The sequence below is a fragment of the Salmo salar genome, chromosome ssa06, assembly GCF_905237065.1.
Source record: "Salmo salar chromosome ssa06, Ssal_v3.1, whole genome shotgun sequence".
NCBI classification, from domain to species: domain Eukaryota; kingdom Metazoa; phylum Chordata; class Actinopteri; order Salmoniformes; family Salmonidae; genus Salmo; species Salmo salar.
Window position 1 is genome coordinate 1,602,501 of NC_059447.1, and position 15,000 is coordinate 1,617,500.

General features: G+C 39.8%; 1 protein-coding gene across 1 annotated transcript in view; it reads left to right on the forward strand.

The window, feature by feature from the left end:
- The window catches only part of LOC106596204 (glutamate receptor ionotropic, NMDA 2A-like), a 304,463-nt gene that overhangs the window by 188,072 nt on the left and 101,391 nt on the right, over nt 1-15,000 (forward strand). Inside the window, 2 exon segments of the mRNA XM_045719554.1 lie at nt 6,429-6,595; nt 12,261-12,692. Coding sequence (XP_045575510.1) covers nt 6,429-6,595; nt 12,261-12,692 — 599 coding nt within the window.

The following is a 15,000-nucleotide window of genomic DNA, read 5'->3' on the forward strand; positions in this document are numbered from 1 at the left end:
TACTTTATACTACAGCCCTATTCCCTATATAGTGCACTACTTTATACTACAGCCCTATTCCCTATATAGTACACTACTTTATACTACAGCCCTATTCCCTATATAGTACACTACAGCCCTATTCCCTATATAGTACACTACAGCCCTATTCCCAATATAGTACACTACTTTATACTACAGCCCTATTCCCTATATAGTGCACTACTTTATACTACAGCCCTATTCCCTATATAGTGCACTACTTTATACTACAGCCCTATTCCCTATATAGTACACTACTTTATACTACAGCCCTATTCCCTATATAGTGCACTACTTTATACTACAGCCCTATTCCCTATATAGTACACTACTTTATACTACAGCCCTATTCCCTATATAGTGCACTACTTTATACTACAGCCCTATTCCCTATATAGTGCACTACTTTATACTACAGCCCTATTCCCTATATAGTGCACTACTTTATACTACAGCCCTATTCCCTATATAGTACACTACTTTATACTACAGCCCTATTCCCTATATAGTACACTACTTTATACTACAGCCCTATTCCCTATATAGTACACTACTTTATACTACAGCCCTATTCCCTATATAGTACACTACTTTATACTACAGCCCTATTCCCTATATAGTACACTACTTTATACTACAGCCCTATTCCCTATATAGTACACTACTTTATACTACAGCCCTATTCCCTATATAGTACACTACTTTATACTACAGCCCTATTCCCTATATAGTACACTACTTTATACTACAGCCCTATTCCCTATATAGTGCACTACTTTATACTACAGCCCTATTCCCTATATAGTACACTACTTTATACTACAGCCCTATTCCCTATATAGTGCACTACTTTATACTACAGCCCTATTCCCTATATAGTACACTACTTTATACTACAGCCCTATTCCCTATATAGTGCACTACTTTATACTACAGCCCTATTCCCTATATAGTGCACTACTTTATACTACAGCCCTATTCCCTATATAGTACACTACTTTATACTACAGCCCTATTCCCTATATAGTACACTACTTTATACTACAGCCCTATTCCCTATATAGTACACTACTTTATACTACAGCCCTATTCCCTATATAGTGCACTACTTTATACTACAGCCCTATTCCCTATATAGTGCACTACTTTATACTACAGCCCTATTCCCTATATAGTGCACTACTTTATACTACAGCCCTATTCCCTATATAGTACACTACTTTATACTACAGCCCTATTCCCTATATAGTACACTACTTTATACTACAGCCCTATTCCCTATACAGTGCACTACTTTATACTACAGCCCTATTCCCTATATAGTGCACTACTTTATACTACAGCCCTATTCCCTATATAGTACACTACTTTATACTACAGCCCTATTCCCTATATAGTGCACTACTTTATACTACAGCCCTATTCCCTATATAGTACACTACTTTATACTACAGCCCTATTCCCTATATAGTACACTACTTTATACTACAGCCCTATTCCCTATATAGTACACTACTTTATACTACAGCCCTATTCCCTATATAGTACACTACTTTATACTACAGCCCTATTCCCTATACAGTACACTACTTTATACTACAGCCCTATTCCCTATATAGTGCACTACTTTATACTACAGCCCTATTCCCTATATAGTGCACTACTTTATACTACAGCCCTATTCCCTATATAGTGCACTACTTTATACTACAGCCCTATTCCCTATATAGTGCACTACTTTATACTACAGCCCTATTCCCTATATAGTGCACTACTTTATACTACAGCCCTATTCCCTATATAGTACACTACTTTATACTACAGCCCTATTCCCTATATAGTACACTACTTTATACTACAGCCCTATTCCCTATATAGTGCACTACTTTATACTACAGCCCTATTCCCTATATAGTACACTACTTTATACTACAGCCCTATTCCCTATATAGTGCACTACTTTATACTACAGCCCTATTCCCATATACAGTGCACTACTTTATACTACAGCCCTATTCCCTATATAGTGCACTACTTTATACTACAGCCCTATTCCCTATATAGTGCACTACTTTATACTACAGCCCTATTCCCTATATAGTGCACTACTTTATACTACAGCCCTATTCCCAATATAGTGCACTACTTTATACTACCCTGGTCTTATTGACCATCTTCTAGTTGTTTAACACCTCATCTGTCACGCCCTGACCTGAGAGAGCCTTTTTATGTCTCTATTTAGGTTTGGTCAGGGTGCGATTTGGGTGGGCATTCTATGTTCTATTTTCTATGTTTTGTATTTCTTTTTTGGCCTGGTGTGGCTCTCAATCAGGGACAGCATCGTTGTCACTGATTGGGAGCCATACTTAGGTAGCCCTTTTCCCCACCTGTCCTTGTGGGTAGTTAACTTTGTTTGTGGCACTTTGCCCTGTAAGCTTCACGGTCGTGTTTGTATTGTTTATTGGTTTTGCTGGCGACATTCAATAAAGAGGAAAATGTACGCTCACCACGCTGCACCTTGGTCTACTTCATCCGACGGTTGTGACATCATCCATATTTATATATTATATTTATTTAACTTTTGTTTAACAAGTCAGTTAAGATCAAATTCTTATTTACAATGACGGCCTACCAAAAGGCAAAAGACCTCCTGCGGGGACAGGGGCTGGGATTAAATAAATAAATAAATAAATAAATAACATATACATTTAGGACAAAACACACATCAAGACAAGAGAGACAACACAACACTACATAAAGAGAGACCTAAGACAACAACATAGCAAGGCAGCAACACATGACAACACAGCATGGTAGCAACACAACATGGCAACAACATGGTAGCAACACAACATGACAACAACATGGTAACAACACAACATTTACATGGTACAAACATTATTGGGCAAAGTCAACAGCACAAAGGTCAAGAAGGTAGAGATGAGGGCTGCAGTAGATATCTCAGATAGGGGGGAGAGTGAGGCCTAAGAGGGTTTTATAAATAAGCATCAACCAGTAGGTCTTGCGATGGGCATACAGAGATGACCAGTTTACAGAGCAGTATAGAGTGCAGTGTCCTATAAGGAGCATTGGTGGCAAATCTGATGGCTGAATGGTAAAGAACATCTAGTCGCTCGAGAGCACTCTTACCTGCCGATCTATAAATTACGTCTCCGTAATCTAGCATGGGTAGGATGGTCATCTGAATCAGGGTTAGTTTGGCAGCTGGGGTGAAAGAGGAGCGATTACCATAGAGGAAACCAAGTCTAGATTTAACCTTAGCCTGCAGCTTTGATATGTGCTGAGAGAAGGACAGTGTACAGTCTAGCCATACTCCCAAGTACTTGTATGAGGTGACTACCTCAAGCTCTAAACCTTCAGAGGTAGTAATCACACATGTGGGGAGAGGGGCAATCTTCTTACCAAACCACATGACCTTTGTTTTGGAGGTGTTCAGAACAAGGTTAAGGGCAGAGAAAGCTTGTTGAACACTAAGAAAGCTTTGTTGTAGAGCACAATATCTGGGAAGGGGCCAGCTGAGTATAAGACTGTATCATCTGCATATAAATGGATGAGAGAGCTTCCTACTGCCTGAGCTATGTTATTGTTGTAAATTGAGAAGTTGCGTGGGGTCTAGGATTGAGCCTTGGGGTACTCCCTTGGTGACAGGCAGTGGCTGAGACAGCAGATGTTCTGACTTTATACACTGCACTCTTTGAGAGAGGTAGTTAGCAAACCAGGCCAAAGACCCCTCAGAGACACCAATACTCCTTAGCCGGCGCACAATAATGGAACGGTCTACCGTATTAAAAGCTTTGGCCAAGTCAATAAAAATAGCGGCACAATATTGCTTAGAGTCAAGGGCAATGGTGACATCACTGTGGACCTTTATTAAACATCCATAACCTGAGCGGAAACCAGATTGCATACCAGAGAGAATACTATAGACATCAAGAAAGCAAGTCAGTTGAGTATTTTCCAACACTTTTGATAAACAGGGCAAAAGAGAAATAGGCCTATATCAGTTAGGATCAGCTTGATCTCCCCCTTTAAATAAAGGACGAACCGTCGCTGCCTTCCAAGCAATGGGAACCTCCCCAGATCAAATCAAATCAAATCAAATGTATTTATATAAAGCCCTTCTTACATCAGCTGATATGTCAAAGTGCTGTTACGGAAACCCAGCCTAAAAACCCCCAGAGAGGAGAGACAGGATAAAAAGAGATGTCAGAGAGAGGTTTGGTGATGATAGGAGCAGAAACCTTAAGAAGAAAGGGTCTAAACCATCTGACGCGGATGTTTTTTTGGGGGGGGTCAAGTTTAAGGAGCTCCTTTAGCACCTCGGACTCAGTGACCGCCTGCAGGGAGAAACTTTGTAGCAGGGCAGGGGGAAAAGAGGGAGAAGCATCGGGGACTAGTCGCATTAGAAGGGGTGGGTGATGAGGAAATGTTGGACGGGCAAGGAGGCATGGCTGAGTCAAATAGGAATCCTGACTTAATGAAGTGGTGATTAAAGAGCTCAGCCATGTGCTTCTTGTCAGTAACAACCACATCAACAACATTATTAAGGGACATGGGCAGCTGTGAGGAGGAGGGTTTATTCTCCTGGTCTTTAACTGTTTTCCAGAACTTCTTGGAGGTTAGACACACAGAGAGAGAACTGCTCCTTAAAGTAACTAACTTTGGCCTTCCGGATAGCCTGAGTGAACTTATATCTCATTTGCCTGAACGAGAGCCAGTCAGCATGAGTATGCGTGTGCCGAGTCTTTCGCCAAATGCAATTCTTGAGGTGGTAGTAACTCTGCAAGATCACGGTCGAACCAGGGGCTGAACCCGTTTTTAATTCTAATATACCCTGGTCTAATTAACCATCTAGTTGTTGTTTAACACCTCATCCATATTCCCTGGTCTAATTCACCATCTAGTTGTTGTTTAACACCTCATCCATATTCCCTGGTCTAATTAACCATCTAGTTGTTTAACACCTCATCCATATTCCCTGGTCTAATTAACCATCTAGTTGTTGTTTAACACCTCATCCATATTCCCTGGTCTAATTCACCATCTAGTTGTTGTTTAACACCTCATCCATATTCCCTGGTCTAATTCACCATCTAGTTGTTTAACACCTCATCCATATTCCCTGGTCTAATTCACCATCTAGTTGTTGTTTAACACCTCATCCATATTCCCTGGTCTAATTCACCATCTAGTTGTTGTTTAACACCTCATCCATATTCCCTGGTCTAATTCACCATCTAGTTGTTGTTTAACACCTCATCCATATTCCCTGGTCTAATTGACCATCTAGTAGTTGTTTAACACCTCATCCATATTCCCTGGTCTAATTGACCATCTAGTAGTTGTTTAACACCTCATCCATATTCCCTGGTCTAATTAACCATCTAGTTGTTGTTTAACACCTCATCCATATTCCCTGGTCTAATTAACCATCTAGTTGTTTAACACCTCATCCATATTCCCTGGTCTAATTAACCATCTAGTTGTTTAACACCTCATCCATATTCCCTGGTCTAATTCACCATCTAGTTGTTGTTTAACACCTCATCCATATTCCCTGGTCTAATTAACCATCTAGTTGTTGTTTAACACCTCATCCATATTCCCTGGTCTAATTCACCATCTAGTTGTTTAACACCTCATCCATATTCCCTGGTCTAATTGACTATCTAGTTGTTGTTTAACACCTCATCCATATTCCCTGGTCTAATTCACCATCTAGTTGTTGTTTAACACCTCATCCATATTCCCTGGTCTAATTAACCATCTAGTTGTTTAACACCTCATCCATATTCCCTGGTCTAATTCACCATCTAGTTGTTGTTTAACACCTCATCCATATTCCCTGGTCTAATTGACTATCTAGTTGTTGTATATCTGTATACCTGTAGCTGTTGTCAGTGGTATGGGGATCTCCTGTAGCAGATGTTAGACTGACATCTGGTTGAAGTGTGGGATGTAGGTTTGACGTGGTTCATTATGAACTGTTTATTCTGGTAGTGGTAGTGTTTGTCCAGTTAACATAATTTATTTCCATCTTTCTTTTCTGTCTGTTGGATATGGGGTAGGAATAGTAACACTACCTCTCTCTTCTCTCTTCTCTCTCCATCAGTATGATAAATAACTCTTCTCTCTCTCTTCTCTCTCTCTCTCTCTCTCTCTTCTCTCTTCTCTCTCCATCAGGACGATAAATAACTCTTCCCTCTCTCTTCTCTCTTCTCTCTCTCTCTCTCTCTCTCTCCATCAGGACGATAAATAACTCTTCCCTCTCTCTTCTCTCTCTCTCTCTCTCCATCAGGACGATAAATAACTCTCTCTTCTCTCTCTCTCTTCTCTCTCTCCTCTCTCTCTCTCTCTCTCTCTCTCTCTCTCTATCTCTCCATCAGGACGACAAGTCAACGTTTTTCCAGTTTGGAGCTTCCATCCAGCAGGAGGCGCTGTTGATGTTGAGCATAATGGAGGAGTACGACTGGCACATCTTTTCTATAGTCACCTCCAAGTTCCCCGGATACCAGGAGTTCATCAACATCCTCAAGAGCACCGTGGACAACAGGTATGTATAGACATACTCCAAGTTCCCCCGATACCAGGAGTTTATCAACATCCTCAAGAGCACGTAGCATGTATGTAGCGTTATATATAATATACAATAACATATACTGTAGGAATATATATAATATACAATAACATATATCATTATATATAATATACAATAACATATACTATAGGAATATATATAAAATACAATAACATATATCATTATATATAATATACAATAACATATACTGTAGGAATATATATAATATACAATAACATATATCATTATATATATAATATACAATAACATATACTGTAGGAATATATATAAAATACAATAACATATATCATTATATATAATATACATTAACATATGTCATTATATATAATATACAGTTACATATACTGTAGGAATATATATAATATACATGAACATATGTCATTATATATAATATACATGAAGATATACTGTAGGAATATATATAATATACATTAACATATGTCATTATATATAATATACAGTAACATATGTCATTATATATAATATACAGTTACATATACTGTAGGAATATATATATAATATACATTAACATATGTCATTATATATAATACACATTAACATATGTCATTATATATAATATACAGTTACATATGTCATTATATATAATATACAGTAACATATACTGTAGGAATATATATAATATACAATAACATATATCATTATATATAATATACAATAACATATACAGTAGGAATATATATCAAATACAATAACATATATCATTATATATAATATACATTAACATATGTCATTATATATAATATACAGTTACATATACTGTAGGAATATATATAATATACATGAACATATGTCATTATATATAATATACATGAAGATATACTGTAGGAATATATATAATATACATTAACATATGTCATTATATATAATATACAGTAACATATGTCATTATATATAATATACAGTTACATATACTGTAGGAATATATATATATATATATATATATAAATATACATTAACATATGTCATTATATATAATATACATTAACATATGTCATTATATATAATATACAGTACCATATGTCATTATATATAATATACAGTAACATATACTGTAGGAATATATATAATATACAATAACATATATCATTATATATAATATACATTAACATATGACATTATATATAATATACAGTACCATATGTCATTATATATAATATACAATAACATATACTGTAGGAATATATATAATATACAATAACATATGTCATTATCTATAATATACATTAACAAATACTGTAGTAATATATGTATAATATACATTAACATGTACTGTAGGAATATATATAATATACATTAAAATATACGGTAGGATTATACATAAAATACATTACAATATACCATTAAATATAATATATATTAACATATACTGCAGGAATATATAAAATACACATTAACATACAGTTGAAGTCGGAAGTTTACATACTCTTTGGTTGGAGTCATTAAAACTCATTTTTCAACCACTCCTCAAATTTCTTGTTAGCAAACAATATTTTTAGCAAGTCAGTTAGGATATCTACTTTCTGCATGACACAAGTCATTTTTCCAACAATTGTTTACAGACAGATTATTTCAATTATAATTAACTGTATCACAATTCCAGTGGGTCAGAAGTTTACATACACCAAGTTGACTGTGCCTTTAAACAGCTTGGAAAATTCCAGGAAATGATGTCATGGCTTTAGAAGCTTCTGATAGGCTAATTGACATAATTTGAGTCAATTGGAGGTGTACCTGTTGATGTATTTCAAGGCCGACCTTTAAACTCAGTGCCTCTTTGCTTGACATCATGGGAAAATCAAAAGAAATCAGCCAAGACCTCAGAAAAGAAATTGTAGACCTCCACAAGTCTGGTTCATCCATGGGAACAATTTCCAAACGCCTGAAGGTACCAAGTTCATCTGTACAAACAATAGTTTGCAAGTATAAACACCATGGGACCACGCAGCTGTCATACCGCTCAGGAAGGAGACGCGTTCTGTCTCCTAGAGATGAACGCAGTGTCACGCCCTGCTCCCGCTCTTCCCCCCTGGCGCTCGAGGGCGCCAGGCTGCCCTGCATTACGCACTCCTGCCACCATCATTTACGCACACCTGTGTGGTGTCTTTGGCTATGCCGGATTAAGTGATATGACATGCTATTCTATAAAATAATTCCTCTTAAGCTAATCAGGTAAATGTAATTAACTAGAAAGTTGGGGCACCACGAAATAATGTTTATAGAGCTGTTATCTTCTGAATAAACTCTTAAAGACCTGGTAATCTTTTACATCAATAGCAGTCAATATATAATCATCACTTTATTCACTCTCATCTGAAAGTTGTAAATTCTTGGTTATCTTCAATACAAAATTTGGTTTAATTATTTATTTACTAAATACCTAAATAATCACACAGAATTACATCTACACAGAATGGATGATACATTGATTACAAATGATGTCATAAAGAAAATGTCCCTGGTGGAAATGTCCTCTGGTCTGATGAAACAACAATAGAACTGTTTGGCCATAATGACCATCGTTATGTTTGGAGGAAAAAGGGGGAGGCTTGCAAGCCGAAGAACATCATGTTGTGGGGGTGCTTTGCTGCAGGAGGGACTGGTGCACTTCCCAAAATAGATGGCATCATGAGGCAGGAAAATTATATGGATATATTGAAGCAACATCTCAAGACATCAGTCAGGAAGTTAAAGCTTGGTCACAAATGGATCTTCCAAATGGACAATGACCTTAAGCATACTTCCAAAGTTGTGGCAAAATGGCTTAAGGACAACAAAGTCAAGGTATTGGAGTGGCCATCACAAAGCCCTGACCTCAATCCTATAGAAAATCTGTGGGCAGAACTGAAAAAGCCTACAAACCTGACTTAGTTACACCAGCTCTGTCAGGAGGAATGGGCCAAAAATCACCCAACTTATTGTGGGAAGCTTGTGGAAGACTACCCCAAAACGTTTGACCCAAGTTAAACAATTTAAAGGCAATGCTATTGTCACGTCCTGACCTTAGAGAGACGTTTTATTTCTCTATGTGGTTAGGTCAGGGTGTGATGTGGGGTGGGCATTCTATGTTATCTATTTCTTTGTTTTTGGCCGAGTATGGTTCCCAATCAGAGACAGCTGTCTATCGTTGTCTCCGATTGGGAATCATACTTAGGCAGGCCTTTTTCCCCACCTGTGATTGTGGGATCTTGTTTTTGTGTAGCTGCCTGTGAGCAGCCCCAGAACGGCACGTTTTTTGGGGGGTTTTTTCTCCTGTTTTTGTTGTTTTGGTGAGTTTCATCTTCATTAAAAGACGTGGAATTCCATGCACGCTGCGTCTTGGTTTATTTATGATCGGGAGTTTGAAGATAACGAATGTGACACAAACAGTATAAAGGCAATGCTACCAAATACTAATTGAGTGTATGTAAACTTCTGACCCACTGGGATTGTGATGCACATTGAAAGTGAAAGAAATAGTGAAAGAAATAAAAGCTGAAATAAATCATTCTCTCTACTATTATTCTGGCATTTCACGTTCTTAAAATAAAGTGGTGATCCTAACTGACTTAAAAAAGGGAATTTTTACTAGGATTAAATTTCAGGAATTATGAAAAACTGAGTTTAAATGTATTTCGCTAAGGTGTATGTAAACTTTCGACTTCAACTGTATGTCATTATATATAATATACATTAACATATTACATTATGTTAATGTAATATTACACTGCCTGTGACAAAACATTAGGAACACCTGCTCTTTCCATGACATAGACTGACCAGGTGAATCCAGGTGATAGATATGATCCCTTATTGATGTTACCTGTTAAATCCACTTCAATCAGTGTAGATGAAGAAGGGGAGGAGACAGGTTGAAGGAAGGATTTTTTAAAGCCTTGAGACAATTGAGACATGGATTGTGTATGTGTGTCATTCAGAGGGTGAATGGACAAGACAGAAGATTGAAGTGTCTTTGAACGGGGGGCATGGTAGTAGGTGCCAGGCGCACCGGTTTGAGTCAAGAACTGTAACGTTGCTGGGTTTTTCACACTCAGTTTCCCAACAGTGTATCAAGACTAGTCCACCACCCGAATATATTATATAGTACCAAGAGTTTATTAACTTCCTCAAGAGAACTGTCGACAACAGGTATATATACACATTAGCATATAGCATTAAATATAATATATTAACATATACTGTAGGATTATATATAATATACCTATACTGTAGGTTATATATTATATATTAACATATACTGTAGGAATATAAATAATATATATATTAACAAATGTTATTATATATAACATACATGAACATATACTGTAGGAATATATATAATATACATTGACATATACTGTTAGATTATATATAATACACATTAACATATGTCATTATATATAATACACATTAACATATACTGTAGGAATATATATAATATACATTATCATATAGGATCATATACAATATACATTATCATATAGCATTATATATAATATACATTATTATATAGGATTATATATAATATACATTAACGTATAGGATTATATATTATATACGTTATCATATAAGATTATATATAATATCCATTAACATATAGGATTATATCTAATATACATGATCATATAGGATAATATACAGTATAATGTTTACATTAACATATAGGACTATATATTATATATTAACATATAGGATTATATATAATATACATGAACATATAGGATTATATATACTATACATTAACATATAGGATTATGTACAGTATAATATATACATTAACATATAGGACTATATACAGTATAATATATACATTAACATATAGGATAATATATATACATTACATATAGATTATAGAGTCTACAAAACATTAGGAACACCTTCCTGATATTGAGTTCCACCCCCTTTTGCCTTCAGAACAGTCTCAATTCGTCGGGGCTGTGACTCTACAAGGTCTCAAAAGTTTTCCACAGGGATTCTGGACCTGTAGCACATATAACGTTAGATGGTGTTTTAACTGTTCGTCCCCTCTCTCTCTCTATCTCTCTCTCCCTCTCTCTATCTCTCTCTCCATCTCTCTCTCATCTCTCCATCGCTCTCATCTCTCCCCATCTCTCTCCACCTCTCTCCATCTCTATCGCCATCTCTCTCCATCTCTCTCTCCATCTCTCTCATCTCTCCCCACCTCTCTCCACCTCTCTCATCTCTCCATCTCTCCATCTCTCTCTCATATCTCCATCTCTCTCCATCTCTCTCTCCATCTCTCTCATCTTTCCATCTCTCTCCCATCTCTCCATCTCTCTCCATCTCTATCTCCATCTCTCTCCATCTCTCGCTCCATCTCTCTCATCTCTCCCCACCTCTCTCCACCTCTCTCATCTCTCCCATCTCTCCATCTCTCTCCATCTCTCTCCACCTCTCCCATCTCTCTCCACCTCTCTCCATCTCTCTCCATCTCTCTCCACCTCTCCTCATCTCTCGCCACTCTCTCCATCTCTCTCCATCTCTCTCCACCTCTCTCCACCTCTCTCCACCTCTCTCCATCTCTCTCCACTCTCTCTCCACCTCTCTCCACCTCTCTCCACCTCTCTCCTCTCCATCTCTCTCTATCTCTCTCCACCTGTAGTTTTGTAGGCTGGGACCTGCAGCACATCATAACGTTAGATGCTGTGGAAGAGGACAGTAAGAGTCAGATCATGTTGAAGAAGGTCCAATCCCCGGTGGTTCTGTTGTACTGCTCTAAAGACGAGGGAGTGTTTATCCTGGAGGAGGCTCGCTCCCTGGGCCTCACCGGGTTTGGATACATCTGGATCGTCTCCAGCCTGACCTCTGGCACCACCGAGACGGTACCAGAGGAGTTCCCCTCGGGCATGGTGTCCGTCTCCTCTGAGGACTGGGATTATCCTCTGGAGGCGCGGGTGAGGGACGGGTTGGGCATCATAACGTCCGCGGCCTCCGCCATGCTGGAAGAGTACGGAGAAATCCCTGAAGCTAGGACTTCCTGTTACGGGACACAGCCGGAGAAGCCTTCCAAGGTTCCTCCACTCGCTCTGCACAAGTAAGACATGGAGACGGGAGTGTGTGTGTGTGTGTGTGTGTGTGTGTGTGTGTGTGTGTGTGTGTGTGTGTGTGTGTGTGTGTGTGTGTGTGTGTGTGTGTGTGTGTGTGTGTGTGTGTGTGTGTGTGTGTGTGTGTGTGTGTGTGTGAGAATTGCTGTTACCTGCTTTCTCATGGTACTAGTTTGTCTCCTAACTGCCTAGCAACATGTTCCTGAGACAGAGAGAGAGAGTTAGAACTGAGGAAGAGGAGAGGACAGAGAAGAGGGAAGAGAGAGAGAGGTCGCCTGGTCTAGGGATCTCCAAATCTAAAGGAGGGCTTGATGAGACATCTCTCCTTTCTCCTCTCTCCTTCTGTTCAACTCCTCTTCTCTCATCCTGTCTTCACTCAGCTCACAGCATGCAGTGGGAGTTGTTGCAGGTCCTGCCAGGTGTGTGTGTGTGTCTGCCAGCCCAGGGTCTGCCCATCCATCTGCCTGATGAGGGAGTCGGCTGAGAGGGGAGAGAGAAGGGTGTGAAAACAGAAAGGGAGAGGACGAGGGAGGATGGAAAGAGCAGGAATAGAGTAGAACAGAGTCATGAGAAAAGAGGACAGGAAGTAGACTACAGCTGTGAGGGAGAAGCAGAACATAGTCTGGAAGAGAGAGGAGCAGAACATAGTCTGGAAGAGAGAGGAGCAGATCATAGTCTGGAAGAGAGAGAAGCAGAACATAGTCTGGAAGAGAGAGAAGCAGAACATAGTCTGGAAGAGAGAGAAGCAGAACATAGTCTGGAAGAGAGAGAAGCAGAACATAGTCTGGAAGAGAGAGAATCAGAACATAGTCTGGAAGAGAGAGAAGCAGAACATAGTCTGGAAGAGAGAGGAGCAGAACATAGTCTAGAAGAGAGAGAATCAGAACATAGTCTGGAAGAGAGAGATGAGGGTGGAATAATGGTAAAGGAGTGAAAGAAAAGAAAGACAGGAGAGAGGAGAGGAGAGGGGGAGAGGAGAGGAGATTGACTGTGAGAAGAGAGAGGAGAGGAGAGGAGAGGAGAGGAGATTGACTGTGAGAAGAGAGAGGAGGAGGAGAAAGGAGAGGAGAGGAGATTGACTGTGAGAAGAGAGAGGAGGAGGAGAAAGGAGAGGAGATTGAGTTTGAGAAGAGAGGGGAGGAGGAGAGAGGAGAGGAGATTGACTGTGAGAAGAGAGAGGAGGAGGAGAGAAGAGGAGAGAGGAGATTGAGTTAAACAGGAGAGAGAGGAGGAGAGAAGAGGAGAGAGAGATTGAGTTAAACAGGAGAGAGAGAAGGAAGGAGAGAAGAGGAGAGAGGAGGAGAGAAGAGAGTCCATGTTGTCCAGTCCAGTCCCATCTCCCTTGGGTTAGATGGTAGAACTATGTGTTGAAGCTGTACAGTCCCATCTCTCTACTGTACAGACAGCTGACCTATTTCCCAGCATGCCTATCAGCCCAAGGTGGTTTCACCGATGATGGCGGGACACAGATGGTGCTGTTGCGGGTCAGAGACCTCAGCCAATAGGAGGACAGGTCCAGGACACGGTGTGACCTGATTGGCTGGGTTAGGTCAGAGAATGTAGTTAGATCACATGAGAAGGCAGTTAGATCACATGAGACGTCAGGGGAGAGGAGAAATGCCACTGGAGAGAGAGAGGGGAGGGGAGGGGGAAGATAGTGAGGGAGGGAGGGAGGGAGGGAGGGAGGGAGGGAGGGAGGGAGGGAGGGAGGGAGGGAGAGGGAGAGAGAGGGAGGGAGAGAGAGAGAGCGAGAGAGAGGGAGGGAGAGAGAGGGAGTGAGAGAGAGAGAGGAAGAGAGAGAGGGAGGGAGAGAGAGGGGGAAGGTAGTGAGGCAGAGAGAGACAGAGAGGAAAGGAGGGAGGGAGGGAGAGAGAGAGAGGGAGGGAGGGAGGGAGGGAGGGAGGGAGGGAGGGAGGGAGGGAGCGAGAGAGAGAGAGAGGGAGAGAGAGGGGGAAGGTAGTGAGGGGGCGAGAGAGAGAGAGAGAGAGAGCGAGAGGGAGGGAGAGAGAGAAGCAGCTGCAGCCTGGTCTATAGAGAGTGGAGTTCATGCAGTGTGTGAATGTATCTGTTCGACAGGGGAGTCTCAGGGTCATGAAGTAAGAGACCTGCTGTTAACTCACACTAGACTGACTTGTTACTTATCATCCCATCTGATTACATAGTACCTGTCTTGTCTGCATAAAACTGAGGAGCTGGCTAACTGGGCTAACGGAGCCATAACATTACCACACTTCTCACCTAGCTAACTGGGCTAACGGAGCCATAACATTACTACACTTCTCACCTAGCTAACTAGGC